The sequence below is a fragment of the Chelonia mydas genome, chromosome 4 (genome assembly GCF_015237465.2).
Source record: "Chelonia mydas isolate rCheMyd1 chromosome 4, rCheMyd1.pri.v2, whole genome shotgun sequence".
Taxonomy (NCBI): domain Eukaryota; kingdom Metazoa; phylum Chordata; order Testudines; family Cheloniidae; genus Chelonia; species Chelonia mydas.
Genome location: NC_057852.1, coordinates 13,096,953 through 13,123,656, shown reverse-complemented (window position 1 = coordinate 13,123,656; position 26,704 = coordinate 13,096,953). Strand labels below are relative to the sequence as shown.

General features: G+C 42.8%; 1 protein-coding gene across 7 annotated transcripts in view; it reads right to left on the bottom strand.

Moving 5' to 3' along the window:
- The window catches only part of RASSF6 (Ras association domain family member 6), a 45,528-nt gene that overhangs the window by 5,659 nt on the left and 13,165 nt on the right, over positions 1-26,704 (bottom strand). For 3 of the 7 annotated variants that reach the window (XM_043545450.1, XM_043545452.1, XM_027827836.3), the window contains 8 exons: positions 25,514-25,719; positions 24,995-25,158; positions 24,375-24,467; positions 10,257-10,335; positions 8,513-8,664; positions 5,741-5,832; positions 5,108-5,298; positions 1,747-1,848 (listed from right to left, as the gene is read on the bottom strand). In XM_043545450.1, coding sequence (XP_043401385.1) covers positions 1,747-1,848; positions 5,108-5,298; positions 5,741-5,832; positions 8,513-8,664; positions 10,257-10,335; positions 24,375-24,448 — 690 coding nt within the window. In that variant the 5' untranslated portion in view covers positions 24,449-24,467; positions 24,995-25,158; positions 25,514-25,719. Of the gene's footprint in view, positions 1-1,746; positions 1,849-5,107; positions 5,299-5,740; positions 5,833-8,512; positions 8,665-9,165; positions 9,375-10,256; positions 10,336-24,374; positions 24,468-24,994; positions 25,159-25,513; positions 25,720-26,704 lie in introns of those variants that run through there. The other 4 variants (XM_043545448.1, XM_007065510.4, XM_043545449.1 and 1 more) reach the window with 3 other exon arrangements.

Genomic DNA, 26,704 nt, shown 5'->3' with positions numbered 1-26,704 from the left:
AATACTCCATACAAATATTTTTGTGACAATCAGATTTACCAGCTGTACAGACACCGCAGTAGAGAATTTGGATTTACTACCACCTATTTGCCTGAACAACACTACGAAATTCTCAGTCCTTTTTACATCTAACTCATGATTTAGTCTCTATTGGGTGTCTTCGGAAACGGTAGTCCCATTAGTTATGGGTATTATTCATAAAAGTCCACATTCTCCTTTTAGCATTTTATTTCACATCATGTTCCACTGCATTTCACTGACTTCTCATTTAAGGGTGCTGTACAGCAGTAAGGTCAGATTAGAAAGCTCTAACGCACTATATAAAAGCTAGGCACTATTATTGTTGTTGTTATTAATTATCTCCAGTATAAAGTGATTCTGAAATGGCAAGAACTGCAGATAGGCGATTATTTTCAATAATTTAGAACTGTTCTTTTGGCAATATTTTATGTAACACTCAAGTATAAGGGAAGCTCTGGGCATCGGGCTAGTGGTACATGTTAGTTATGAAAACGTATGAGAGTTTTGACTGAAGACAGTAGGGCAAATTCATCACTTCCAAAGGAAGGATTATTCTAATCACGCTAGAATAAAAGATCATTGCAGCCTGTTTTTAATAGCCTTTCTGCTCCTGTAATGTTCCTTGGCTGCATACAGCCAGATGCCATGTTTTATCAGTGAGGTTTGAACATGGGACCTTCCTCACTGAAACACAGGTCTTGCCACTTGATCTGAAGGAAAACTTCTTTTGCTGTAAGCAGGGGAACCTGGTGACCGTTTTTTTTTTTGCAGGTGAGGCACAAATCACAAAATATTTATTTCCACCCCGCCCAATGTAATAGCTATTAAAAGCTTACCTTGTTCATATGGAAACAGCAGCAAGCAGACCAGGCAGCTGGAGTTGCTACTGTTGGCTCCTCATGCATGGGGCCTGCCCCGTGGGGGCTGAGGCTGGGAAGGCACAGGGTGTAAGCCCCATCCCTTCCCTGTGCAAACCCCCTGCAGCGTGGGTTTAACTGCTACAATCCTGCTATGACTGCACCAAACAGTGGTTACCACAGCAACACCCTTATAAAGTGACTCCTGGGTGGTAGATTGCCATGGTAACAAGGCAGATTCAGGAGGCACTATTAATTATACCAAGAATTGAGCCTCTTTTGCTACTGGAGAGAGTGAATTGTGACATTTAAATCAAATCAGTTTGTCCTTGACTGATAAACATATCCAGATTTAAGTAAAAAAGAGTTTTCAAAATACATTTTGTAGCCTGACTGGCGTGGGCTAATGAACTGCCACGAATTATAAGAAAATCATGTTTGTGAGGGCCTGTCACTAGAGGGAGACATGGGCATGTGCACTAAGCAATAGATTAGCTTTCCTTACTGGAAAAGTGGTGATAATGAAGTCATTCGCTAGGAAAAGCTGAAGATATAGTGCAGCTTTCCTTCCCGTAAATGTAGTTCTAATGAAGTCATTCTCTAGTTCCTCCTGCTCTGGAAACTAGAGTAACGATCGCATCAAACACTTGTCACTAGTCTCAAAACACATATGAAGCCTAAGGAAAATAAAACCTACCTTCATCCTTAAAAGTGGCAATAGCACACTTCGTTTGCTACACTTTCTGTTTGTGGCAAGTCTCCTTAATATTTCTGTCCTTTGATACAGTCGGCGACAGAAGGCATTTCTATATTCTGGTTCTTTTCCAGAATTCAATTTTTGTGTGCGCGCATACACAAAGAGAATTACCTTAAATTTCTGCAGTAGTTGCTCAATCACCTCTCCTGTTTTCATGTTACTGTTTATTCTTATTTTAGTTTCTGATCCAAAGGCTGGAGTGAAAACGGATGTCTAAAAACCAAGAGCAACAACAAAATGTGACATTTGATGAAAACACACTGGCTTAAAATCAATCCGGGACAATATGATGCATCGTGTCATGCAACATGTGTATATTATTCTTTCTTTGCTTGAAATTGTCTGCTCCTTGAAAGCTACTTATGCATATTTTAACAGCAGTAAATAGTCCCAATTTTTTTCAGTGTGACATATTTCTGTGAACAGACTTATGCAATGCATGGTTCTTGTTTTTTTTCTAGCTTCTTATAAAGGAAGGAAGAAAGAATATAATGAGAATTAGTGAGAATATTATGAAGATATTCTGAGCTACTACAGTTATACCTATGACAGCATTTCTACTGCAAAATCCTATGTTATAGTTTTTATTTCTTAGCACTAAAAACAATAGGCCAAAATTCTGATCTCAGTTATATCACTAACTCTGGGGGTCATTCCACTGATTTTAATGAAGCTAGTCTGCATTTTCCCAGCAGATATGAGTGCTGAATTTGGCTCAGGTTTCAGAGGGGTAGCCGTGTTAGTCTGTATCAGCAAAAAGAACGAGGGGTACTTGTGACACCTTAGCCCTGGTCTACACGGGGGAAGCGGGGGGTACCTAAGATACGCAACTTCAGCTACGTGAATAGAGTAGCTGAAGTCAACGTATCTTAGGTCTACTTACCTGGCCATGAGGATGGTGGCGAATCGATCGCTGCTGTTCCCCCATCGACTCCGCTTCTGCCTCTTGTGAGCTGGAGCTCTGGAGTCGACGGGGAACGCGTTTGGGGATCGATTTATCACGTCTAGATAAGATGTGATAAATCAATCCCTGATAGATCGATCACTACCCACTATCCGGTGGGTAGTTAAGACCTGCCCTTAGAGACTAACAAATTTATTTGAGCATAAGCTTTCGTGGGCTAAACCCCACTTCATCAGATGCATGCAGTGGAAAATACAGTAGGAAGATATCTATACACAGAACATGAAAAAATGGGTGTTGCCATACCAATTGTAACGAGACCAATCAATTAAGGTGGGCTATTATCAGCAGGTTAAAAAAAACTTTTGTAGTGATAATCAGGATGGCCCATTTCAAACAGTTGACAAGAAGGTGTGAGTAACAGTAGGGGGAAAATTAGCATGGGGAAATAGTTTTTACTTTGTTTAATGACCCATCCACTCCCAGTCTTTATTCAAGCCTAATTTAATGGTGTCCAGTTTGCAAATTAATTCCAATTCTACAGTTTCTCATTGGAGTCTGTTTTTGAAGTTTTTGTTGTTGGAGAATTGCGACTTTTAGGTCTGAAACTGAGTGACCAGGGAGGTTGAAGTGTAGTAGCTTAGCTCAGTAGGGCCAAAGACTATGGTTTTAACCTTGTTGTATGTAAAGATTGTCACAGTGTGGCTGGCCCCGGGGAATGAAATAGGTCCAGAGCCCGTGGGCCAGAGCAGGGGCTCCCAATATGGCCAATTAAAAGGGCAGGGCAGCACCTGGGACTATAACAGATCAGGGCAGCTGGACAAAAGAGACCAGGATGAGAGCAAGACCTGGTGAGTTGGAGACACCCAGTGAGAGAGAGACAGGGTGAATCAGAGCTGCCGAGTGAGGTCAGGAGAAGGGAAAGCTGACAGTTGCCAGAGCCAGAAGGTGTTTCCTGGGGGAAGATGCCTGAAGGAAGGAAATCAGCAAGAGGGGTTTATCAGCTGACCTCCCCAATCCAGAGTACCAGGGCTGGAGAGGACTGAAAGGCAAGGGGAGCACCAGAGGGGATTACCCACTGATGTCTCCAGGTTGGAGAGCTGGACCCGGGGAACAGTGAGAGGACACGGGAGAGTGAGGGACACTGCCCTGGTAAAGATGATCTCCCAGCAGAGGGGCTGTGGGGGTTCCTGCTGGGAAGAGCGGGGTTGAGCTCCAGCTGGAAGGGCTGGGCTAGCCATCCAGGCAGAAGAGGGAGGGAGCCTAGGTGTGGCGGAAGAGGAAGACACCGGACTGTGCTATGGAAGGACTTCCAGCAGAGAGACGGGCGGGACACTTGCTGGGGAGAGCGGGGTTGAAAGGACCAGGTATGGGGGATATGGGAAATGGACTGCTCTTGGGATTTTTGTTGAGGAATCAATGAACTGTGTTTTGGTAATAAACTGGCCCCAGCAGGGGTATTATTTAATCAAGTGAGCCTGAAGTGGATTTATTGGGGACTCTGAAAGAGGAAATTGAAGCAAATGTACCTGTCATGTCACAGCCTATGATAACAGACCTTAAATTAATGTCGGGTAAAAAAATTAATGACATGAAAAACAAGAGTAAAACGTTAAAAAAACCCAAACATTTTAAGGTCGTATACAACAATTACAATTGGTGAGACAATGCTGAATTACTGCATGTTGGAATAAGTCCCATGACTGCCGTCGACCTTGTAAAACTGGGAGATGTATCTCAGGGGGCTATCCCAGTGAGCAAACACATCTGGGAAAGATTCTGGTCAGCCCATGTGGATGTGCATAAGGGAGCCAGGGCCCCCCTAAGAGGGCAGGGCGGTACCAGTATAAGGAGTGACCATTGTATAGGTACTGTCCAGAATCGCAGTAAAGATGCATAGTCCCCTGCTCTCTAAGCTGGCTTCCCAGAGGCTACTGAGTCAGGTTCAAAGTCTTGGCCCTTTGCTTCAAGGCTCTCAATGGTTTGGGCCCAGGATAGCTAAAAGATCGGTTAAAGCTCTGGGAGTGAAGGCGACAGTCTGCTTCTCAGGCACAATGGAACCATTTGCCATAAGGCTAACGCTTGCCTCTGCAGGAGACAGAGCTTGCCTGAGGGCTGGTCCAAGGCTGCAGAACAAAATCCCGCAGGAACGAAGGACCATCCCAAACCTCTCTTCCAAGGGCAAGGCACACTTCTGTGGCCTGCCTTCTCTGACATAGACACAGACCAGGACATACAGCATCCCCAGCAGTATTAGGTGCTGGGAGCAGGGCAAGGAGGGATGGGGGGTGGGCAGAGCCATGACTCCATGCCCCCTTTTTCCCAGCCAGTCGAGCTTGCCAGACACAGAGGGGGGAGGACACTGCTCCCTCCTTAAGCACGGTGCAGCAGACATGGTCAAGCGCACTGTGCGGGAGCTTTCTAGAGGCTTGGGCTGCTGGGTTTTCATGCCACACTTCACCTGATGATGGTTAGGGCAGAATCAAGCCTTAAACAAATCATTGCATTTCACCCCATCAGTTCTCTGCTGCATTCACAGTAACTTTTAGCACAGGAGAGCGTTCACACCTCGTAGTTGTAGAAATGCCCATTAATGGAGAACCTGTGCGTTTCCACGTCTTTTCTTGCTATTGTGGGGGAATTTTCCCTTTTCCTCACTTGTGCAGCATCACTCATGGTTCTCGTTCTGTGAGGGGTCAGGGAGTTGATCTCCTGCACACTCCTAGGCTTCAGGGTGCTGCTCTCATAAGAGGAGCAACCTGGACAAAATAAAACATCATCAGCACAGTGTAGAGCTACTTCACCTCCCTTTTAGTACAGCCCAGTGCTGCTTGCAGCATCATTTCTATAGCTGTTTGCCAATAGGTGATGCTGGTACGAAGGTATAATGGTTTGTAGTGTTCATAAAGCACTCAGAGTTATCGGCTGTTTGAACTGGCCACCAGTATGTCATTCCATTGAGTCTTTGGGGATAATCTCCGGAGAGACAGCATAATTCAGTATTATGGGCTGATTGTTATATAGATAATGAGCAGATGTATTGCCATCACTACTATTTATTATAGTGTATTCAAGCAGGGTCTAAATATCCCAAGATGTCTCGTATTACTCCTCCCCACAGACAGGGCTACATTTTGTCATCAATTGTACCTGTGCAGCCACATCAGAGGACTTTCTGATGAATATATAAAGAACACTGACCTTTCTCATGGTTTGGGGGTTCTACTGAAGAACTTGGTGTCTCTTCGCTAATGTGATGGAGATTATGAACTTCTCTCCAGCGCATCATCCCCCTGAAACAGGGATCAAGCATATATTTACAGGTTGATATTCTTTTTTAATTGGGGTGAATTCAGTTTAGGCTCCAGCCAAGCATCACGTAACAGATAGCCATTCCTGTTCAGAACTGTAAACATCATGTTAGAGTCTTTCATTTGACTGTATAAAGTAGGCAACTTTAGCACATCACAATATCATGTTTTATTAAACATGAATTGTGGGACCAAGGGCACCACAAGTTGCTCATCAGCCTAAGCGGAACAGGTCAACTACGGAAAAAATGAGTCAAATTATTCTAACTTTATTATTATTGGTTTTATAGTTACATGTAGAGGTCCCAACTGAGATGAAAGTCCCAATGATCTAGACACTGTGCAGAGACATAGTATGAGACAGTTCCTGCTTTGAAGAGCTTATACTCTGTATAGACAAAACCGGCCAATGAGGCCTCATTACCTCCATTTTACAGATGGGGAACTGATCCACAGAGAGATCTGTACTCCTAGCACAGTGGGGTGCTGATCCATGACTAGAGCTCCTAGACACTGTGATAATATAAATAAAACAATAATAAGAGACTTGTCCAAGGTCACACAGGAAATCTGTGGCCCAGTGGGAACCAAGCTCTCCTAAGTGCCATGAAGTACCTTAACCACAAGCCCCAACTTCCTCTCTATAAATAATTCCTTTATTCATTAAATTATTTGACAAATAGTCTTTGACCAACTACAGCACTGATCAAGTACTGCAGTAAACAACTTGCATGAAAATATATTGCAACAAATAATGGCAAACATGTCAGAAACTATATTTGAAGAATAATCTGATCATATCACCAAGTGGATGGCTCATACTTAAGGCTACGTTTTAGTCACGGGTATTTTTAGTAAAAGTCATGGACAGGTCACAGTCAGTAAACAAAAGTTCATGACCCATTACTTGTCCATGACTTTCACTATATACTCCTAACTAAAACTTCAGCCGCGGGGCCGCAGGTGTTCTGTGGGAGCGAACCGGGCTGCTGGGGGGTGGCCTGGGAGCCCTGCTGGTGCTGGGCGGGGAGGGGGTGGCACGCAACGGTGCATGGCCCAGGACCTGCACTGGTCCTGTCGGGGGCTGGGGGGGAGAGAAGAGGGTTGGCAGGGCTCGCAGTATCCCCACCTGGCTCCATGTGTCCCTGCAGCTCCTAGGGGAAGGGCGGCCAGGGGGCCTGTGTGTGCTGCTCCTGCCATAATTGCTGGCTCCGCAGTTCCCATTGGCTGGAAACCGCAGCCAATGGAAGATTCGGGGGTGGCACCTGCAGGCATGGGCAGCGCGTGGAGCCCTTTTGCCCCTTCACCAAGGAGCTTCAGGGACATGCCGGTGGGTGGTAAGTGCCGTGCTGCACCCTACCCCCTGCCCCAGCCCTGAGCCCCCTCCCACACCCAAACAGCTGCAGCTGTCCCAGGGCAGCCACTGAGCCAGCACCGGCCACTGCAGAAGTCATGGAAAGCCACGGAATCCATGACTTCCGTGACCTTGGTGTTTTATCTAAAAAAATCAAACAAAAAATCCTGGATTTTTGGATTTGGTTTTGGATTTCGGCTCATAGACTTTGAGGGCCCATCATGATCACCTAGTCTGACCTCCTGCACATTGCAGGCCACAGAACCTCACCCATCCATACCTGTAATAGACCCCTAACCTCTGGCTGAGTTACTGAAGTCCTCAAATCATGATTTAAAGATTTCAAGTTACAGAGAATCCATTATTTGCACTAGGTTAAACCTGCAAGTGACCCGTGCCCCATGCTACAGAGGAAGGCAAAAAAAACAAAAGAAAACAGGGTCTCTGCCAATGTGAGCTGGGAGAAAATTCCTTCCTTACCCCAAATATGGCGAAGAGTTGAACCCTGAGCACGTGGGCAAGACCCACCAGCCAGGCACCTGGGAAAGAATTCTATGTAGTAACTCAGAACCCTCTCCATTTAGTGCTCCAGCTCCGGTTGTTGGGGATATTTGCTGCTAGCAGTCACAGATGGGCCATATGGCATTGTAGGCAGTGTCATCAGGTAAATTATCGATATCAGGTTGCTCAGCTGTATTTGAGAATTATGCCCTGGAGGCAGGGACAGACAATCTCTGTGATTTCATCACCCTGAAACCTGTGGGACATTAGTGGGTTAAATTAATGCTGATTCAGTCGGCTTTCTCCCAAAGGGGCCCTTCAGGGATTGAGGATGGAGGAGGATTCCCTAGCAGCGATGCTCCTGCTTAGGGTTCAGGAGGAAGCACACAACTTTCACTTGTCTCAGGGGATCTGCTGGTTCGAGGGGAGGGAAGAAAATGTGCCATTCCCCGACCATAACGGCAGAATGCAGTGGGAATTCAGTTCACAGGCGTGGAGTTCCCCGTCTCAGGTATGCAAGTAGCCCATACAGGAGATTGGGTCTTTTAGGTCATTGATTTTTGGAACTACTTTTAAATCCCACTTTAAAGCCTGGATTCATGACATTAAAGTGTCTGCTTTCTGCATTGCAGAAGCTGCCACAAGGCCAAACAAGCAACAAATGAAACCTTGCACAGGTTTCCACCAGGCAAAAGACAGGCAGAGCCTTCATAGAATCTGGTGTGCAAATGTCATCTTTGTTTTATCTTCACAGTTGGACTGTGGGAACATCAGCCTGCATGAGGCTTACAGAAGTTAATATATTACCTTTTACTAGGGAACAAACCCACACGCTCCGGCGACTTCAGAGTCACAAAAGGGGGAATTTGCTTCTCATCTTGGATTTTTAACCAGATGGGACAACGTACTCCCCAAAAAATAGCCAGGATTCCTTCGATAACTGGTTTGCTGCCTTCTGGCTGAAAAAAAAAACCAGGAGTGCAGTGTTATGACGGGCCCAGGGAACCAGGTTCCATGTGAAGTTGCAGGAAACAGTTGAAACTAAGAGCCAAGTCCCGCCTGTCAGATGGTGAAGCCAGCAGGACAAGTGCGTTTTATTGAAGGTATCAGCAAGGGGTAGCCTCTGGTAAGCACAAGCCCAGCACAGACACTGGGTACGTACTTGACTCACTATCCCACCCTGAAACGCCTGGTGCACTGTCTTCACTGCTACTCTTACTCACCCCAAGCTTGGATTCAAGCTAGCTCGGGTAGGAGAGCCCAGGTAGAGCTTTGCTGTGTGGATATAGACAACCCTGGCACTCTAGCTCACTGACTGAGGAACCAAGTCCGGGCTGGTGTGTCCCCAAAAAGGGTCTGCTTAAGTCCTGGCCTGGATTTTGCAATCATGGAGTGGATTGCAGATCACACTGCAGGGCTACGTTGTAAATTAAGGGGAAAGGGCCCACTCCAATACTCACTGATATTAGTGGGCCTTGCATCAGGCCAAAATCCTGTTGTCCTTGCGTCGCGCCCTTACTGTGACAAAACACTTAATGACTTCGTGGAGTTTTGACAGAATACAGATTGAGAAGCCCATATGCTCCCCCTTCGCAGATTATTTTCCCAGGTTATTTCTCTGAGGGCCCCATGTGTTCCCGTGAAGGCAGAAGAGCGGAGGCTCTCTCCACTGTGGAAGAGGATGAATGAGTCAGACCTCGAAACCAGGGGATCTTGGGGGACACACCAGAAACAAGACCCATTCACTCAGAGGTCCCTTGCCTCCACACCAGCCCCTGGCCCCTATGGCCCATGCCAGGATTGTGCTACCAAGATCTACCCTGACTGCTTTCAGAGTAACAGCCGTGTTAGTCTGTATTCACAAAAAGAAAAGGAGTACTTGTGGCACCTTAGAGACTAACCAATTTATTTGAGCATAAGCTTTCGTGAGCTACAGCTCACTTCATCGGATGCATACTGTGGAAAATACAGAAGATGCTTTTATACATACAAACCATGAAAAAATGGGTGTTTACCACCCCAGAGGCACCTATTGGGGGTTTCCCTGTTTGAGGAGGATGCTGAAAAAGTTACAGCAAACTTGAGCACCAATGACCATGCAATTTCCTCCCTTGGGTTGGGGGAGGTACAGAGAGTCCTGGCACAACCCTACTTCCCTCAGCTGATGATTCTGGATCCTTGTCGAGCTCTCCCAGTAGGACTTTCTGGGATCTAAGGAGTAGGGTGGCAGGGAGCTCCTGCTGCTGAGTCAATAACTCCTCCCCTTTTCATGACTCACCTAACCTCGATCTGTAACTTTCAGTGCTCCACCACTCTTGAAGAATAGGACTACACAATTTGGCTGTCATGCTTGCTTTTTTATATTGTAAAGACTCATGTTATAACTGAAGACGCACACTCCATCTTATACATTAATGTGCCACTAATGCACTCCTAAGGTATCTGAAATCCCATGTTCCACAGTTCACCTGCAGTATGTACCAAGAGCTCACTAGCACCCCCTCCTGCTGTGCTTTTCAAAGAGACAGTTCTGTTTGCTCACATTCCTTACCTGATTACAGGAGAGCTGCAGATTCTCTTGGTCAGCATAAAAATAGTTATACGTCTTCAGTAAAGAGTTAAGTTGATCCCTAGAAGAAGAGATCACAATGAGATTATTTAAAAATCTCTCTAGTACCATAAAATCCAGATGTCAAGGTCAACATTTTCAAATATTGTTAGACTTCTAAATCCATATTTAGATTTCAGGAGTACTCAGCTTCTACAATTGCACCGGCATCAGTGGTAATTGTGGCGCAATCAGCACCTCTGAAAAATCAGGCCACGAATTCTGGTGGCAGCCAATTTTAAAGCACCCAAGTTTGAAATGTTGGCCAAATACAGTAATTTAATGGGAACAGACACTTTACAATAACAATATAAAACAAGTATACTGTACAATGACAAAACGTCTTCTTCAGTACATAACGGGACTGGGAACAACTGATTCCAAAACTTGTCTTCAGAACTCTGGGCTTGCTGCAGTTAGAAGTGCTTGTTTGGTAATTGGAACACTAAAATTGGGGGATTTGCTAGCTCATGAGAAAATAAGACATTCTGAAGACTGTCTAGTATAGAGCCTGGAACAGGTCCTAGTTAAAATATTGCTTATAAATCAATATAAATAGTTTCTCAAACCATTCAAAGGGAAGATGGAAGTTGGGTGTTTAAGGATACATCTATATTTGAGCTGCGAATTGTGATTTCCAGCTTGCGGAGACATACGCGTGCCAGCTCTGCTTGAGCTAGTGCCTAAAAATAGCAGTGCATCTGTGGCAGCGCTGGTGGCCGGTCGGGCCAGCTGCCCCAAGTACAATCCCTCCTGGCCCCCGGGGTACGTATTTGGGCAGCTAGAGTGAGTCACCATCCATGCCGCCATTGACACTCTGCTCGTTTTAGGCATTAGCTCAAGCTGAGATAGTGCAGGGACATCTATGAAAGCTGGGAATCACACCTGATAGCTCAAAATATAGATGTACCCTAAATGTTCTTTGTGCCTTTGAAAATCTTCCCCTTAAGCATTTTATGTGCTGGTGTTGCAGTAGAGACCCTCAAATTACAGTTGAGAGGACACTTCTATTCTAAATCTACAGTATTGTAACATTAAGCTTGAAAGTTGAATCATGCAAGAGTCTGGAAATTCATAGCTAGTGTTCCTCGAACGACTGGAGCTTTGCCTTCTTTGCACATCTATCTTTCAGCAGGGTCCTTTACTAGATGATCACAAAGTACTGGACAATGTCATGTGGCAAATAATACAAAGGAACAACATTATCCACACAATCTTATATGCACAAAATTATGATTGCAGACATGTTTTGTGATTATGAAAGGAAGACCCTATTGCAATGCATACATACAAGGAGACAGATATAAGGTTCCTAAAGGACTCTTTACTCTGAATTGCTTTATTTCTGTGTGATTAAAATAACAATGTTACAATAACAATTTGTCTCATTTTTTATTTAGCTAGGTTGATGTGAAACATGAAAAATACAGTTCAGAATAGTTGAAGCTGGAGGATAGATCTCAGCTTCATATACAGAAAGAAATCACCTTTATGAGATAGCAATTCAATGCTTCTCTGTTTTTGCTTCTTATGCTCAAATTTTTAAAGCTACCACAAAACACTTTGGACCGCATTTTGAAAGTCTTACACACGCTGGATAATTTGTAATCTCACTGAAATCAGTGGAGCTACTTACAAAGTACTCCCTAGTGTGAGAGGGGCTGTCAGAATCAGGCCCTTTTTCTCATCTGGTTGAAGAACAAAACAATGAGTTTCATTTCTCGCAGCTTGGACTCATGACTACCAGTTGGAAGTTCTCTAATCTATTTATTTGGCAAAGGGGTTGGAGCTTTAAAGACCCAGCAACTCAAATTTGATACTTAGGAAGTTCGTTAAGGAGAGCTTCAATTAGTGTCCACCATTCCCAGGTAACACTCAGAATTCACAGCCCTGACCCTTTTCTAAGACCATGATCCACAGAATAGCATTTGTTTCAAAATGTAAGGCAGATTGATACTACTGAGGAGGTATACCAGAAAATAAGTGAAGCACAGCCAGAAAAGGAAGAATATTGGAAATAAAGCTTACATAGTCCATCCAGTCTAGGAAATTTATAAACTTTGCACTGCTCCTAGATATCAAACTTAATAACACCTCTAACTTTCCAAATGGAAAGGAGTAGAGCCAGGAGGCCTGTGAAACTCTGGGTGACAATATTCAGGGTACAGAAGACCAGTGTAAAATGTTAAGTTTCTCCTTATTTGGGATGGTGCTATAGAACAGACAGGAAAGAAAACCTTTACTGTAGATCCACAGAGAATGCACATCTCTGTGAAATTGAGAGACAGAATTCAAAATCTGGATCTCCAGTTGAACAATTTTGGGGCAAATATATGGGGCAAAATATTATTCCACTGTAGTTTTGCCTTTGACTTCAATGGGGGCTGGATCTCATTCATGATATTCAAAAACAAAAAGGTAGAGAATGCAATATATAAAATCTCCCCACTGTATTTTCCACTGCATGCATCCGATGAAGTGAGCTGTAGCTCACGAAAGCTTATGCTCAGATAAATTTGTTAGTCTCTAAGGTGCCACAAGTCCTCCTTTTCTTTTTGCGGCTGCTACTCTGAAATAATGCAATAGCTTGTGCTTTTACCATATGCAAAGGGGTTCTAAGTTAAAAACACATGTAGGTGGCAGTCATCTCCCCTAGCTCCAATACTGAAGGAGCAGATATGCAGAGTTTAACATATACTAACAGTGAACAGAGCTGCTATACACACAAGCCACTGTATGATATGAGAGAAGGGTATATTAATCAGTTACACATTATAACTTTGTGGCGGTTTGTTAGTGATTACCACACATCCTGTTGGAGGCATATTTCCCTCTGGAATATTGACCTGCATTTTTCTATCAATTTTTTTAAAAGGATCGTGTAAGAGGGTGCTGGCCAGGAGGTCCTGAGCCAGCCCTCTGTTAGCCCAGCTCCAATTAAGAAGCATTAATTGGGGCTGGCTCGGTATATCACACCTAATTGATAGAAGGGAAGCACCTCCGGGCCTCATTAGCCAGGGGGCTATATAGGGCTGGCAGGAAGGAAGAGAAAGAAAGAAGCTATGGGCTGGGTGTCCCTGCTTGCTGGAGAAGCTAGCTATCCCCTTCCTAGGTTGCTAGTTTGGAGCCATCTGTAAAGAGAAGGTGGTGGGAGCTGACACTGTAAATAAAAGGCACTGGTGATTGCACCCAGAAGAGGTCTCACACTGATTTGTGGGTGCAGGGGTCCCTTAGTGTGAGGGCAACCGAAGGCCCTGTGACAGATAGTCAAGGCTGTTTTAGGTTTCATAGTAGCAGTCGTGTTAGTCTCTAAGGTGCAACAAGTACTCCTGTTCTTTTTGAGGATATAGACTAACATTTATTTGAGCATAAACTTTTGTGGACTATAGCCCACTTCATCAGATGCATAGAATGGAACATATAGTAAGAGGATATATATACACATACAGAAAATATGAAAAGGTGGAAGTTGCCAGACGAACTCTAAGAGGCTAATTAATTAAGATGAGCTATTATCAGCAGGAGAAAAAAACTTTTGTAGTGATAATCAAGATGGCCCATTTCAGACACTTGACAAGAGGTGTGAGGATGTGTAACGTGGGGAAATAGATTCAATTAGTGTAATGACCCAGCCACTCCCAGTCTCTATTCAAACCTGAGTTAATGCTTTCTAGTTTGCAAATCAATTCAAGTTCAGCAGTTTCTTGTTGGAGTCTGTTTTTGAAGTTTTTGTGTTGCAAAATTGCCACCTTTAAGTCTGTTACTGAGTGACCAGAGAGGTTGAAGTGTTCTCGTACTGGTTTTTGAATGTTATGATTCCTGATGTCAGATTTGTGTCCATTTATTCTTTGGCGTAGAGATGTACATGGCCAATGTACATGGCAGAGGGGCATTGCTGGCACATGATGGCATATATCACATTGGTAGATGTGCAGGTGAACGAGCCCCTGATGGCGTGGCTGATGTGATTAGGTCCTATGATGTTGTTTTAGTTTGACTCAGTACCAGCAATAATAGTGCTAGAGAGTAATTTGCACTTTGTGCCCAGATTCTATTAATGAGTAGTGAAGCAAGCAGGAAAACTGTGCCTTAAATAAATACTATGGTTAATTTTATTTACTTTGAAGAAGTTCTCTTTGGTGAGAGGAATATTAATGGGGGTTTGGTAACTGTATGTTTATTCTGCCTTAATTTGATGGAGCTATTAAATAACTACACGAGCTATCTTACTTTTCTTTTGCTTTCAGAGTTACAGAAAGATGTATCCACTCCACATTCAGGGGGAATGGGCATGAGAATGAAGATAGCTGCCTTTTCAATATTTCCAGGACAAAGACAATAAACCACAGACCTAAAATAGCATACCCATCAGTAACGAGCACAAAGTTTCCTGCACTGACATCTTGCAATGAAAATATGAGGGAAAGCAGACTGAATGCCCCTGGTCCTGCTGCTTGATGTTATTTATAGGTAGCTGGCATTTAAAAATGGCAGGAGGAGGAAATAAGTGTTTAAATCCCATTGTGTCAGGATTTAAACACACTCACAACCTAGAAAAAAGGAAAATACTCTAAGCCAGAATGGGGAAGGTTCTAATAACACGTGCAGACCCTTTCTGGTGAATGTTCCTTTCTTCTTGAGTGCACATCTGACAAATTGTCTCTTCTCACTAGTACCACAGACAGGCACGCCCTTTTGACACATTAGGCCCTTGAGATGGAGGGTGAGTATGATGGTGGCGGTTTTACACAAGTTTACCATAATTTGTTTAAGACTAGAGCTGTGCAAAACGTTTGCAGTGAAAACCCAAACTCAGGGAAACTCACTACGTTTCAGGCTATATTATATATTTGAAATTCAAACCATCCATTAAATGATTCACTAAACATGGCTAGCAAATTTGAGGAGGATTTTGAACAAGCATGGCAGAATTTATGAATCAGGAGAAAGCTGGTAGTTTCAGCTGATGATTGATTTTAGATTGTGGGTTTGATCAAACCTGAAACTGAAAGCAGAACCAGAGGTACAAACCCATGCAAATCACTGCCAGAGGGCCTAATCCGTTAAGCACAATAAATATGAATAAAAACCTGCCTGTGAGCAAAGCAAACACACAGCATCTGCAAACTCACCCAAGTAAACAAAAGGTATGTACACATTTGTTGAAAACACACAGCACACACCTACTCTTAGAGCTATTATTTAATTAATCCCTTTGCCAATGATGATTTACAGAGGGAGTGGAAAATTACAAGAATATATTTATAGTAGTGTCAGGAAAAAGTGACATTTAAATCACGCACAGGATCATACAGAGCAACAGATTACTGTGTAAATATTAGAACTGACCCTTAGTTGACCAGGAACCTAAAGAAGAATCATGTACAATATTTATATATTGTTAAGGCCTTGCAGTGTACAATCCTTCACAAGCAAGTAGAACGTTTAGTGTTGGCAATGGGAGTTAACTGTATTGATCGAGGACACTGTATGGTCCTGAATAAGTGATCATAAGTAAATAAGTGAATAGGGAAGCCTGATGTGAAAGACTAAGGGCCTGCTTTTGAACTGTGTCTCAAACTAGCTTCCCATTTTCCTCCAGCAACTATTACTTGGATGTTCCTCCAATGTGATTTGTGCCTGCAAGTACCAGAAAGCACGCGTAAATGATTAACATATTGATGGATAGTAGAACCGATCAGAGGATCACAAGTTTGTTTTGGGGCAACTTTTAAGGTTTTGACATTTGTTTTTGTTCTGCATTGATGTGAAAATGAAGCTTTTCCAACATTTTCATGAAAACTGAATTCTGGTGAAATGTCCATTTTCAGATCGAAAACTGAGCTTTTCAGTTTGGAAGTGGAGTGGGGGTTGTCTGTGTCCAAAACATGAGCTTTTCAGTTCAGGGGGTAGAGGGAGAGAGAGAAACTCTTCCCGACCCGCTTTTAGGACACTTGCCTGGGATGTGGGAGACCCAGATCCAAGTCCCTGTTCTGCCTCATTCACAGCAGACAGTCCTCGTCCCAAAGAGCTTACAGCTGAAGACGAGAAGCAACAAAAGTTGGTATAACTGAAAGCAAAGACGGTGGTCAAAGGAGGACGAGGGTGAGAGTGATAGCAACATATGGCGGTGTAGACTAGCTATATACAAGATTTGTAGCCTTTTACTTTAGAAAGGTATTAAATAATACATGGTGGGGTTATGAAAGACAGGAGTACTTTCCCCTCTGTCTGTTCCTTCACACTGTCTTACTACAAGTAAAGTAAGAGGTTTCTCTGAGGTTTCTGCCATATGTAACAATGTTCCTGTCTCTGCAGCCTACGCTGCTCTTCTGTCTGTTTTCAAACCCCATTTTCTTCCTTGCCCTGTCTCTGTTTCTTCCTCTGTTAGTATTTAATTGTATTACCCATCTCTGCACATGCAAAGCATTAGGTAAAACAGTCTCTCTGAAAGATACTAAACAGAACAGCATTGTATTGTACTTTCCTAAGAAGGATAGGTCTGAAGTGGCTCCTGAAGCTAATCTCCTCTTTGGTGGTGCGCCCTTTATTCAGTACTAGATTGAGGCATTAGGGCCCACTAAAGTCAATAGGACTTCTTCCACTGACTTCAGTTGGCTCTGGAATAGGACCTTATTGTATGGATCAACAGCCCTGTTGACCAAAGTGATCCCCCCAAAAATAATTTTTCCAGCAGCTCCACCAACTGGAGAGCAGTTTTGGGGCCAAAGGGTTTTGGCTTATCCAAGCAACTATTAGCTGCCATTTGTCCTTGCCTTTAATCATAGTGAGAATGTTGAAAACACTCCCCGTATTGAATTGGATTTGCTTGTCATTCATCCTTTGTGTCCTATCAGCCAGGAAAAAACAGCAAGATGTTTGAGTCATCCCAGAACAAAATAATAAATAGAAAGCTTAAAATACAAAGAGAAGTGAAACAAACCATGACAGATAAGACATTTTCCTGCAATATCCCTGGGAGACCTTATCGAATTAAGTTTAAGTATAGTTAGGGTCCACTGCATTAAATGAATGGTTTAGGTATTATTGTGGGCCAGAACTGTACGTAACCTCTCTCTAGGGGGGGGAAGGGGGATGTGAACCCTGGAAAGTGTTATAAACTTCAAGGGACTATACTGACCAACAGGCCACACAAGAATGGATTTTTGGGACAAAACAGTGTCAAGTGGTTTGCCAGAGGAATTTTTTGAAGCTGTGCCCTGAGGAAGAGACCATTGTCTGCTGATTAACTGTTCCCAGAGTCTCATGATCAAAGGCCAAAACTGTATAAAGGAAAGACTTATCTATTCCTGGGGGTGGAGGAAGGAGGTACCAGTTGTGCACTAGACTGTTGTGAAATTGTAATAAACAGAAAAAACCTTTTCTCGGATTTGAAGGACTGACTCCTACCAGAGCCCTTGCTGGAATTGGGGATGATCTCCAGTAAGCTTTTTAGCATGTGTGCAGGTGCTTTTATTGTTTTTAAACATCTTCTCTGCAATGCTTTCACCTTAATAATAAATGTGCTTGCTTAGAAAGGGCTGTGGGGTAACTTGTGACTGCTGGCAATTACAGCTGCTCATAGCCTTCGGCGAGTTAGCAAAGCACAGACTCTGGTCTGTTTGCATGGTCTGGTTTGCAGGAGATAACAGTGTAGGCAGGGTACCATGCAGCCTGAAAACCTCTGATCATGAGGGTGACACACACAGGTCTCTACCCAAATGAGGGCTGAGGAGTCAGGAGTGGGTGCCTTCGAGAGCCACAGAGGGGGAATATAGGCAATGTTGCCCTGAACCATGACAGAAACAAGCAAGCAAAAAATTCCCTGTCATATGACTGATGACGACTAGGGTCAAGAATGTCTTTGACCATGCAGGTGCAGGGCCTCAAAAATATTGGAGGGTAAAATTCAGCACTTTTTTTCAGAAATATGTAGCATTTGAGCTCCTGCTGATCCTGAATGCAAGAATCTCCAAAAAGTCATGAATGAAATTTTTTTTTCATGCTTTGAAAGCTTTTAATTATGACATTTTAATCTGTGCATAATCCATCCACCTGGCAGTGATGACTCAACAGCTGGGAGGTTGGTTGATGGGTTCCTTTCTGTAAAGGTTGCCAGTTCCTTGCTGGAGAAGGGATAAAGAAAGCGTTTAACAGCTCTGGTCTAACACTGAGGGCCATATGTGGCCCTTGATCCATGCAGGCTGCAAGTCCTATAAACAGCAACGAGAACTTTAGCCATGGACTGAGGGCATTGCATGACCCTGTGGGGGTTACTTTTGAGATTGGCTCTATATCAGGTTAAAATAGAGACTAATCCTGAAAAATCTTTACTCAACTTTTAGTCAGCGCTTGCTCAGGCAAAACACCCACTGACAGCTGTCTGTGGGAGTTGGCATAAATAAAAACTAACACCCTCATCAGGTGCAATAAACATCATCAGATGCATCATCAGGTGCTTCAGTGCAATAAACAGTGTGACTAAAATTGTGCAAACCATTTGGAAATAAAGTCCTATAGGGGAACTTTGGTAGCAGATCAGATTTACTTGTCCGATATGCTTTCTGGCTGACTGTGGGACCTTGGAAAATAGTTTAGAAGACCAAAATGGACTTGATTTAAGTGATGTTAATTTTCTTTCCTTATTAAAAATATAAGGAACTTACTATATATTTGTATACATAGAGTGGTTAAGATTTTTCAAGTTGACTACAGGGAGCTGTGTGGTTAAATCACGTAACTGGCATTGATTTTCTCAACCACTGTTTTTAAGCACAGACATCCCTATGCTTCGTGGGAGGCTGGGTCTTTCAGTGAGGGCACTGAGATACTTAATGACATTTGTCATTAAAAACTGCTGAGTATGAACAGTGTTCAGATTACAGTTGGGTGAAATCATTTAGAAAAAACACAAGAATTTGCTTGAAACTTCACCCTCTTTCCCTAAATCAAACCTAACCACTTAAAGGTTTGGTTTGAATACATACTCCCTCCTGCCTATTCTCGAAGCCCTTCTCCATCTCCGTGACCCCAAACAAGGCCCTTAATGCCTTCTTCTCTCAGCCCAAACAGGCTCTCCAGTCCTTAGCATGGCCCCATCATGGAGTTTTAGATATGAAGTCTTCCTCAAGCTAATGCAGGGCAGAATCCAGTCCTCAGAGTTGGGCTGTTTTTCCATTATCTATTTCAAAATCAACCCCTCTTCCTGTTGAATTGTGACATTATTGATCACATTACAAAACAATGTTATGACAAGAAGTATCCATTACAAACAACAGGGTCATAGGAGCAGCAACAGGGATAACAGTGGGGGAATCTTCTCAACATCTTAGATGTCTATAAACACGGAGAACTGGAAGTCCATAAGCTAAATTCTGATTAAACTGGCATCACAGAGACTTAGTAGGATAAGTCTCATGACTGGAATATTGGTATAGAGTGGTGTAGCTTGTTCAGGAAGCACAGGCCGGGGGAAGAAGGCAGGAGGTGTTGCATTATACGTCAGCGATGTATTCACTTACTCTGAGATGCAGAAGGAATTGAGAGGCAGAGCAGTTGAAAGCCCCTGGGTGAGGATAAGAGGGGGAAAAAGCAGAGGCTATGTCAAGATAGGAGTCTACTACAGACCACTAAATCAAGAGAAGTTGGCGGCGGATGAGGCATTTCTAGAACAAAACAGAAATATATCCAAGACATAAGACCTGGTAGTAATGGGGGTGTCAGAATCTCTTGATGTAGTCTTCCGAGGGGTCCCAGCTTCTCCTAACCGGCTCTCTTCAGTTTGTTTTCAGTCCATGAACTCTCATCTTAAATGGAGTCTATCAGCCCTTCAACTCCAGGGCTTGCAGTCTCCTGGTTGCTCTCTCAGAGGCAGCCTGGCATAGGGCTGTCACCCCTTCGCTATCTCAGGCCTTTCTGCCTCCTTCTCCATATTCTCCCCTTTACAGCCTGTCTTGTTTTCTATATTGGTCACAGCTGTGGGTACCTGTCTCCATGATTGGCAGTTCTGGCAGCCATGTGGAGGTGCAATCAAGCGGATTGCCTGTAAGCGGGAGAGACTCTCCTCTCTCTTCTGCCTAGGCTCATTATGGGGTTTGTAAAACCCATTACAGGGGGTTAACTACCCCAGCATCTTTTGGAAAAGTAACATGACAAAATACAAAATATCCAATAAATTCTTGGATTGTATTGGGGACAACTTTATGTTTCAGAAGGTGGAGGAAGTAACCAGGGGGACAGCCATGTTGGATTTGATTCTGCCTAACAGAGAGGAACTGGCTGTGAATCTGAAGGTAGAAGGCAATTTGGGTGAAAGTGATCATGAAAGGATAGATTTCATGATTCTAAAGAAAGGAAGGAATGGGAGCAGCGGGATGAGGACAATCAGACTTTAACAAACTCAGAGAACTGGTAGGTAAGGTCCCATGGAAAGAAAATCTAAGGAGAAAAGGAGTTCAGGAGAGCAGGCCATTCTTCAAAGAGACAACACTAAAGGTGCAAGAGGAAACACTCCTGATGCAAAGGAAAGAGAAGGAGAATGGTAAGAGGCCAATATGGGTCCATCAGGATCTCTTTAATGACCTGAAAATCAAAAAGGAACCCTACAAAAAGTGAAATGTGGTCAAATTGCTAAGGATGAGTACAAAAGAATAGCACAAGTATGTAGGGACAAAAACTCAGGAAGGATAAAGCACCAAATGAGTTACTCCTAGCAAGGGACATCAAATGCAATAGAAAAGGCTCTATAAATACACTAGGAGCAAGAAAACGATGAAGGAAAGCATAGATTCTTCCATGGAGGGGAAGAAGAGCTAATAATGGATGGCATCAAGAAGAGTGAGGTGTTTAATGCTTATTTTTCTTCAGTCTTCACTAAAAAGATAAAATTGTGACCAGATACTTAACACAATACTAACAACAAGGGGGAAGGAATGCAAGCCAAAATAGGGAAAGAACAGATTAAAGAATATTTAGATAAATTAGACATATTCAGGTTAGTAGGACTTAAATAAATGCGCCCGAGGATACTGAAGGAACTAGCTGCAACAATCTCAGAATAGTTAGCATTATCTTTGAGGACTGGAGAAGGGCAAACATAGTACCTATCTTTAAAAAGAGGAACAAATAGGACCAAGGGAACTATAGACCAGTCAGCCTTTCATACCTGGAAAGATACAGGAACGAATGATCAAACAATCAATTTGTAAGCACCTAGAGGATTATAGGATTACAAGCAATAGCCAACATGCATTTGTCAAGAACAAGTTATGCCAAACCATCTTAACTCACTTCTTTGACAAGGTTACTGGCCTAGTGGATAGGAGGGAAGTAATAGATGTTATGATCTAGATTTTAGTAAGGGTTTTTACACAGTCCCACAGAACATTCTCATAGGCAAACTAGGGAAATGGGGTCTAAATTAAATTACTGTAAAGTGGATGTACAACTGGTTGAAAGATCTTACTCAAAGAGTAGTTATCAATGGCTGGCTGTCAAACTGATGGGGCTGGGGAGAGGGGGAGTTTATCTAGTGGGGCCCATAGGTCTCTCTCCTGGGTCTGCTACTATTCAGTATTTTCATTAATGATTTGGATGATGGAGTGGAGATTATGCTTATCAAATTTGCAAGATGAGACCACCTGGGAGGGGTCAGAGGACGGAATTAGAATTCAGAACAATCCTGGCCAATTGGAGAACTGGTCTGAAATCAACAAGATGAAATTAAAGAAAAACAAGTATAAAGTATGACACTTAGAAAGGAAAAATCAAATGCACAACTATAAAATGGGGGAATGACTGGATAGTGGAAGTACTTCTGAAAAGGATCTGTTGATTATAGTGGATCACAACTTAAATATGAGCCAATAATGTGATGCACTTGCAAACAAGGCTAATATTATGGCGTGTCGTATGTAAAATGCGGGAGGTAATTGTCCCACTTTACTTGGCTCCGGTGAGGACTCAGCTGGAGTGCTGTCTCCAGGTCTGGGCACCACACTTTAAGAAAGATGTGGATAAATTGGAGAGATTCCAGAGGAGAGCAACAAAAATTACAAAACGTTTAGAAAACCTGAGCTATGAGGAAAGGTTAAAAAAAACTGAGTCTATTTAGTCTTGAGAAAAAAAAGACTGAGGGGAGACCTGATAATCTTCAAATATGTGAAGGGCTGTTACAAAAGAGGACAGTGATCCATTGTTTTCCATGTTCACTGAAGATAGGACAAGAATTGGCTTACTGGGCAGCCAGGGAGATTTTGGTTAGATATTAGGAGAAACTTTCTAACTTTAAGGATAGTTATGCCCTGGAATAGGCTTCCAAGGGAGGTTGTCAAATCCTCATCACTGGAGGTTTTTAACAACAGGTTAGACAAACATCTCTCGGGGTGGACTAGGTTTACTTGGTCCTGCCTCAGTGCAGGGGGCTGGACTAGATGACCTCTCAAGGTCCCTTCCAGCACGATTATGCTGGTGTTTTCTGTGGGCACCTTTAATAGGGGTGTTTATCAAGAGAAGAGAACGTGCTGTGCATGCCAGCCAGCTCATTTCACACGCCCTTTTGTTCTCTCTTGATCCACCCCTTGGGCAAGTTGAAGACAATGGGCTTGTGTTGTGGAACACTGTGCAGGACAGTACTGAAAGAGGCATGTGTAATAACAGCAGATCCAAAGTTACCGTCATGGAAAGATACAATATGAACGTTATATCTGAAGTGGTTTTAGTCAGCAAACACTATTTTAATGCCCATTCATTTTCAAATGTTCATTTCCCTTAAAGCAGAGAAACGTGCATGGTAATAGAAAGATTGAAAAACCTCTGCTTTGATCCAGGTCTCTCAGCCAGTTAATTAGGCACATGTGTATTTACAAGAAGCAAAAGGCTTTGGCTGGCTTAGTGCCTTATCGGGAGCTCGTGTGTTTGTGTGCTGTGCTCACACAAATTTAAATTGGTTAATTACTGGTGAGACCTACCGCATGGTGTCCTAAATCAGAATTATCATAAAGGGAATGATGACTAAGCACGGAGCACATAGGTAGGTAATAATTATGTGCCATGGGTAAGGTTCTGATGTCCCTATTTACAATGAGTAGCTCCCTTGAGTAACGCTATTGAAATCAACAGGCCCACACAGGGTAAGGTGCTACTGAACCGGAGTAAGGGGGTTTGAGTCTGGTCTGATATTTGAAAGTATAAACACTAAGGGACAGATTGTGATGGGTCTGTGCATGGGGGCATAGGGAGTGGGGGAAAAGGACAGTCACAGCCCCTGTACTTGCTTAGGGACGGCTCCCTCTGTGGGTCCCCTGGTATGTACATCATCCCAAGGGGGCTCAAAGAAAGGCAGGGAAGAGGTGGGGCAATGGACCCCATTCCTGTCACACTGGCCCACATATCAAGCCAGGTACTGCCTGGGGAGGAGGCTCTATGTCCTACAGGACGGTGCAATCTCTGCAGTTGCCTTGTGCATCAGAAAGCTCAGGGTTTAGTATAATATCAGGAAAACTTCTTGACAGCAAGATCTACCCTATGACTGTGGAACAGTCTGCCAAGGGAAACATAATGCCAGCTCCATTCCTGGAGACTTTTCAGACTTGACTGAACAAACATGTACATTTGTAGGAGGATGGAGCAGATGACCTGATAGGCCTCTGTGCATCTCTCATGTAGACAATTTGGAGAAAGATGTCTGGTCCAAGTTTTCAAAAGAGCAAGGGTTAGGCCCCCAAACCCTATAAAACCATATTTAGACCCATAAACTGGATTTCAGAGGTGCCGAGCATCCACTTCGCACACGCCAAAATTTAATTTATGCACCCATGTTAGAAAATGTTGGCCTCTATGTCTGTGTACAAGTCAATCAAAAAGATGAAAAGCCCAGTTCTGTAAGACCAATATGTGTGAATGCCTGTTGACTTCATTCTGTAAGTAGACTGCTAGTAGGATCAGGCTCTGAACATCTGCATTATTATTATAGACAACATTTCTCCTTTACAGAATCTAATCTTAATGAATAAGTGGAACAGATCATTACCAAGACATTAAATATTCTTACAGAAAAGTTACCTAGTAATGTACTTGTCCTCATTGATGGAAACAGCACATGGTAGATGTTGCGATTTCATAGTCACTTTCTTCATTTATTCGGATTAGATGGCACTACATAACACGAACAGAAGTATTAATCATTGTTCATTACATCTCTCTATTTGCAATGTAGTTTCACTTAATAGATTCATAGATTTTAAGGTCAGAAGGGACCATTATGATAGTCTAGTCTGACCTCCTGCACAACGCAGGCCACAGAATCTCACCCACCCACTCCTGTAACAAACCCTCACCTAGGTCTGAGCTATTCAAGTCCTCAAATCATGTGCTACGCTCGGAAAATTTGTTTTTGTATACTTGGTTTTTCCTAAAGTTTGGGACTTGACATTGAAATGTCATTTTTCCTTGATGGAACATGATATATTCTGTGCTAGCACTATAAAAGGAGGCCATTCCCACTATAGGTAGGACTATTACTATACATAGTCCATATTGTTCCTATAATATAAGGGGACTATATGTACTATGTATAGTAATACTCCCAAATACTACAGCTTACAACAGTGTTACTAATTCAAACGATTTGCAGCAACTACTCTAAAATACTTCAGTATTATTTTACAAGAGAGGCTCAATACCAGGACGAGACTAGAATCCTTGTCACAGCATAGATTAGCTTATGGACAACTGATGTAAAGTTGCCTCAGGTCACAAAGCGAAAGTGTCCTAGCAAGTAAAGCTGAACCAGGTTCCCGTGGAATTGGATGAGAAACGTAGAAATTCCAGTTGATCCAGTGGAGTCCTGTGGCACACAAAGTCAAAAAGCAGAGGTATTAAAAAGAAACCAAGGATACTAATTGCAACATTATCAATTGCTTTCCATATAGCTGTCTCGGCACTGCGTAAGCTAGACCAATGAGACTCCAACAGTGAATTCCTGGGAAGTATGATTATGGAATTTTGGCTGTTCTCAATTCATTCCACGGTATTAGAAATAAAAGGCAGGCTGAGTAGGGTGTAACTGAAGAGAATGAAGATTAAGCTTTTTCAGTGAAGTATCATTTGTCAGGCTTGTGTTGTGGTGCATGGACAAGAAGAGATAAAATTACGAATATAAATCTCTCAAATCTCTAAGGGCTAAATTCAAAGATCCTTACCTCAGCTTTTACTCAGTCCGTATGCTGGCAAATGTAATTGAAGCCAATTGGTGTGCATTTGTTTGAGGAATGAGTAAAAACTGAATGTCAAATGCTGCTCTCATTTATACCAGTGTGAACCTGGACAGTTCCATTAAGATGTGTGGACGAGCTGGAGGCCACAAAGCCCAGGTCGAAGGAGGGTCTGGGTGAACCCAGCTTTACATCTGCAGTAATGGATACAATAAAAGAAGAAGTGAAGTTCAGAATGGCCAGAAATGAGAAGTGGGAAAATTAAAAATCAGAAAGACCCTGGTGCATGCCAGCCTCGAATCTCTCTCCTTTAGACAAGATTTGATCCTCTGAAGAGAGATCTTTTATAACTGGATACATTTATAGTATATAGATATCCAAAATAAAAATAAAATACATTTAAGCAAATATTAGCAAGCAAAGAGGCTTATCATCCCATTTATAGAATACCTTTATCCCATCCATCCACTACACCTTGACATACAAGAGCATCTGAGGCAGCCTGGAAAGAAAATTTGCAGTCACGAAAGCAGGAGACACCAGAGGACTGGATGGCTCTGCATACTGATCATCATCATTTTAGACCAAGAAGGTAGGGAAAGGATTCTAACAGTTGGTAAGTCTAAGAAAGCTAGTCATTAGCATGCATCATTATGTCCCCATAGATTTAAATCCTACAACTTAACCTATAAGAACAGAAGTGACTATAATTAAACAACTTTATGGGTAAAGGCATGCTAGAAACTTTCCCCCCGCCAAACTCAGAGTTAAGTCACTTATCAAGAGCTCAGTGAAGTCAACTGAAAGAGTCTCATTGACTTCAATGGGCATTGGATCATGCTGAGTCCAATTAAATATACCTTCTGAGAAATGAAATCTGCTCAGTGATTACTGTACAACAGAGAATGTTCTGGTGGATGACTGAAAATGGAGATCCCTAACTACAACTTTCAATATATTGTATTCTCTTCCTCAGTGTATTTGATAGGAACCATCTAATGTATTCTGAAGTAATTTACTTTGATTTAATCTGATTTATTAACTAACACTGCTAGCTAGATACTAGTTTATACCAAATGGAACCTGTGTGTCAGTCCAAATGGCTACCCCATTAGTCACTGATAACAGTTAAGAAAAAATAAAGAGTCGACCATGCATAAATAACCCTTTTTCATACTT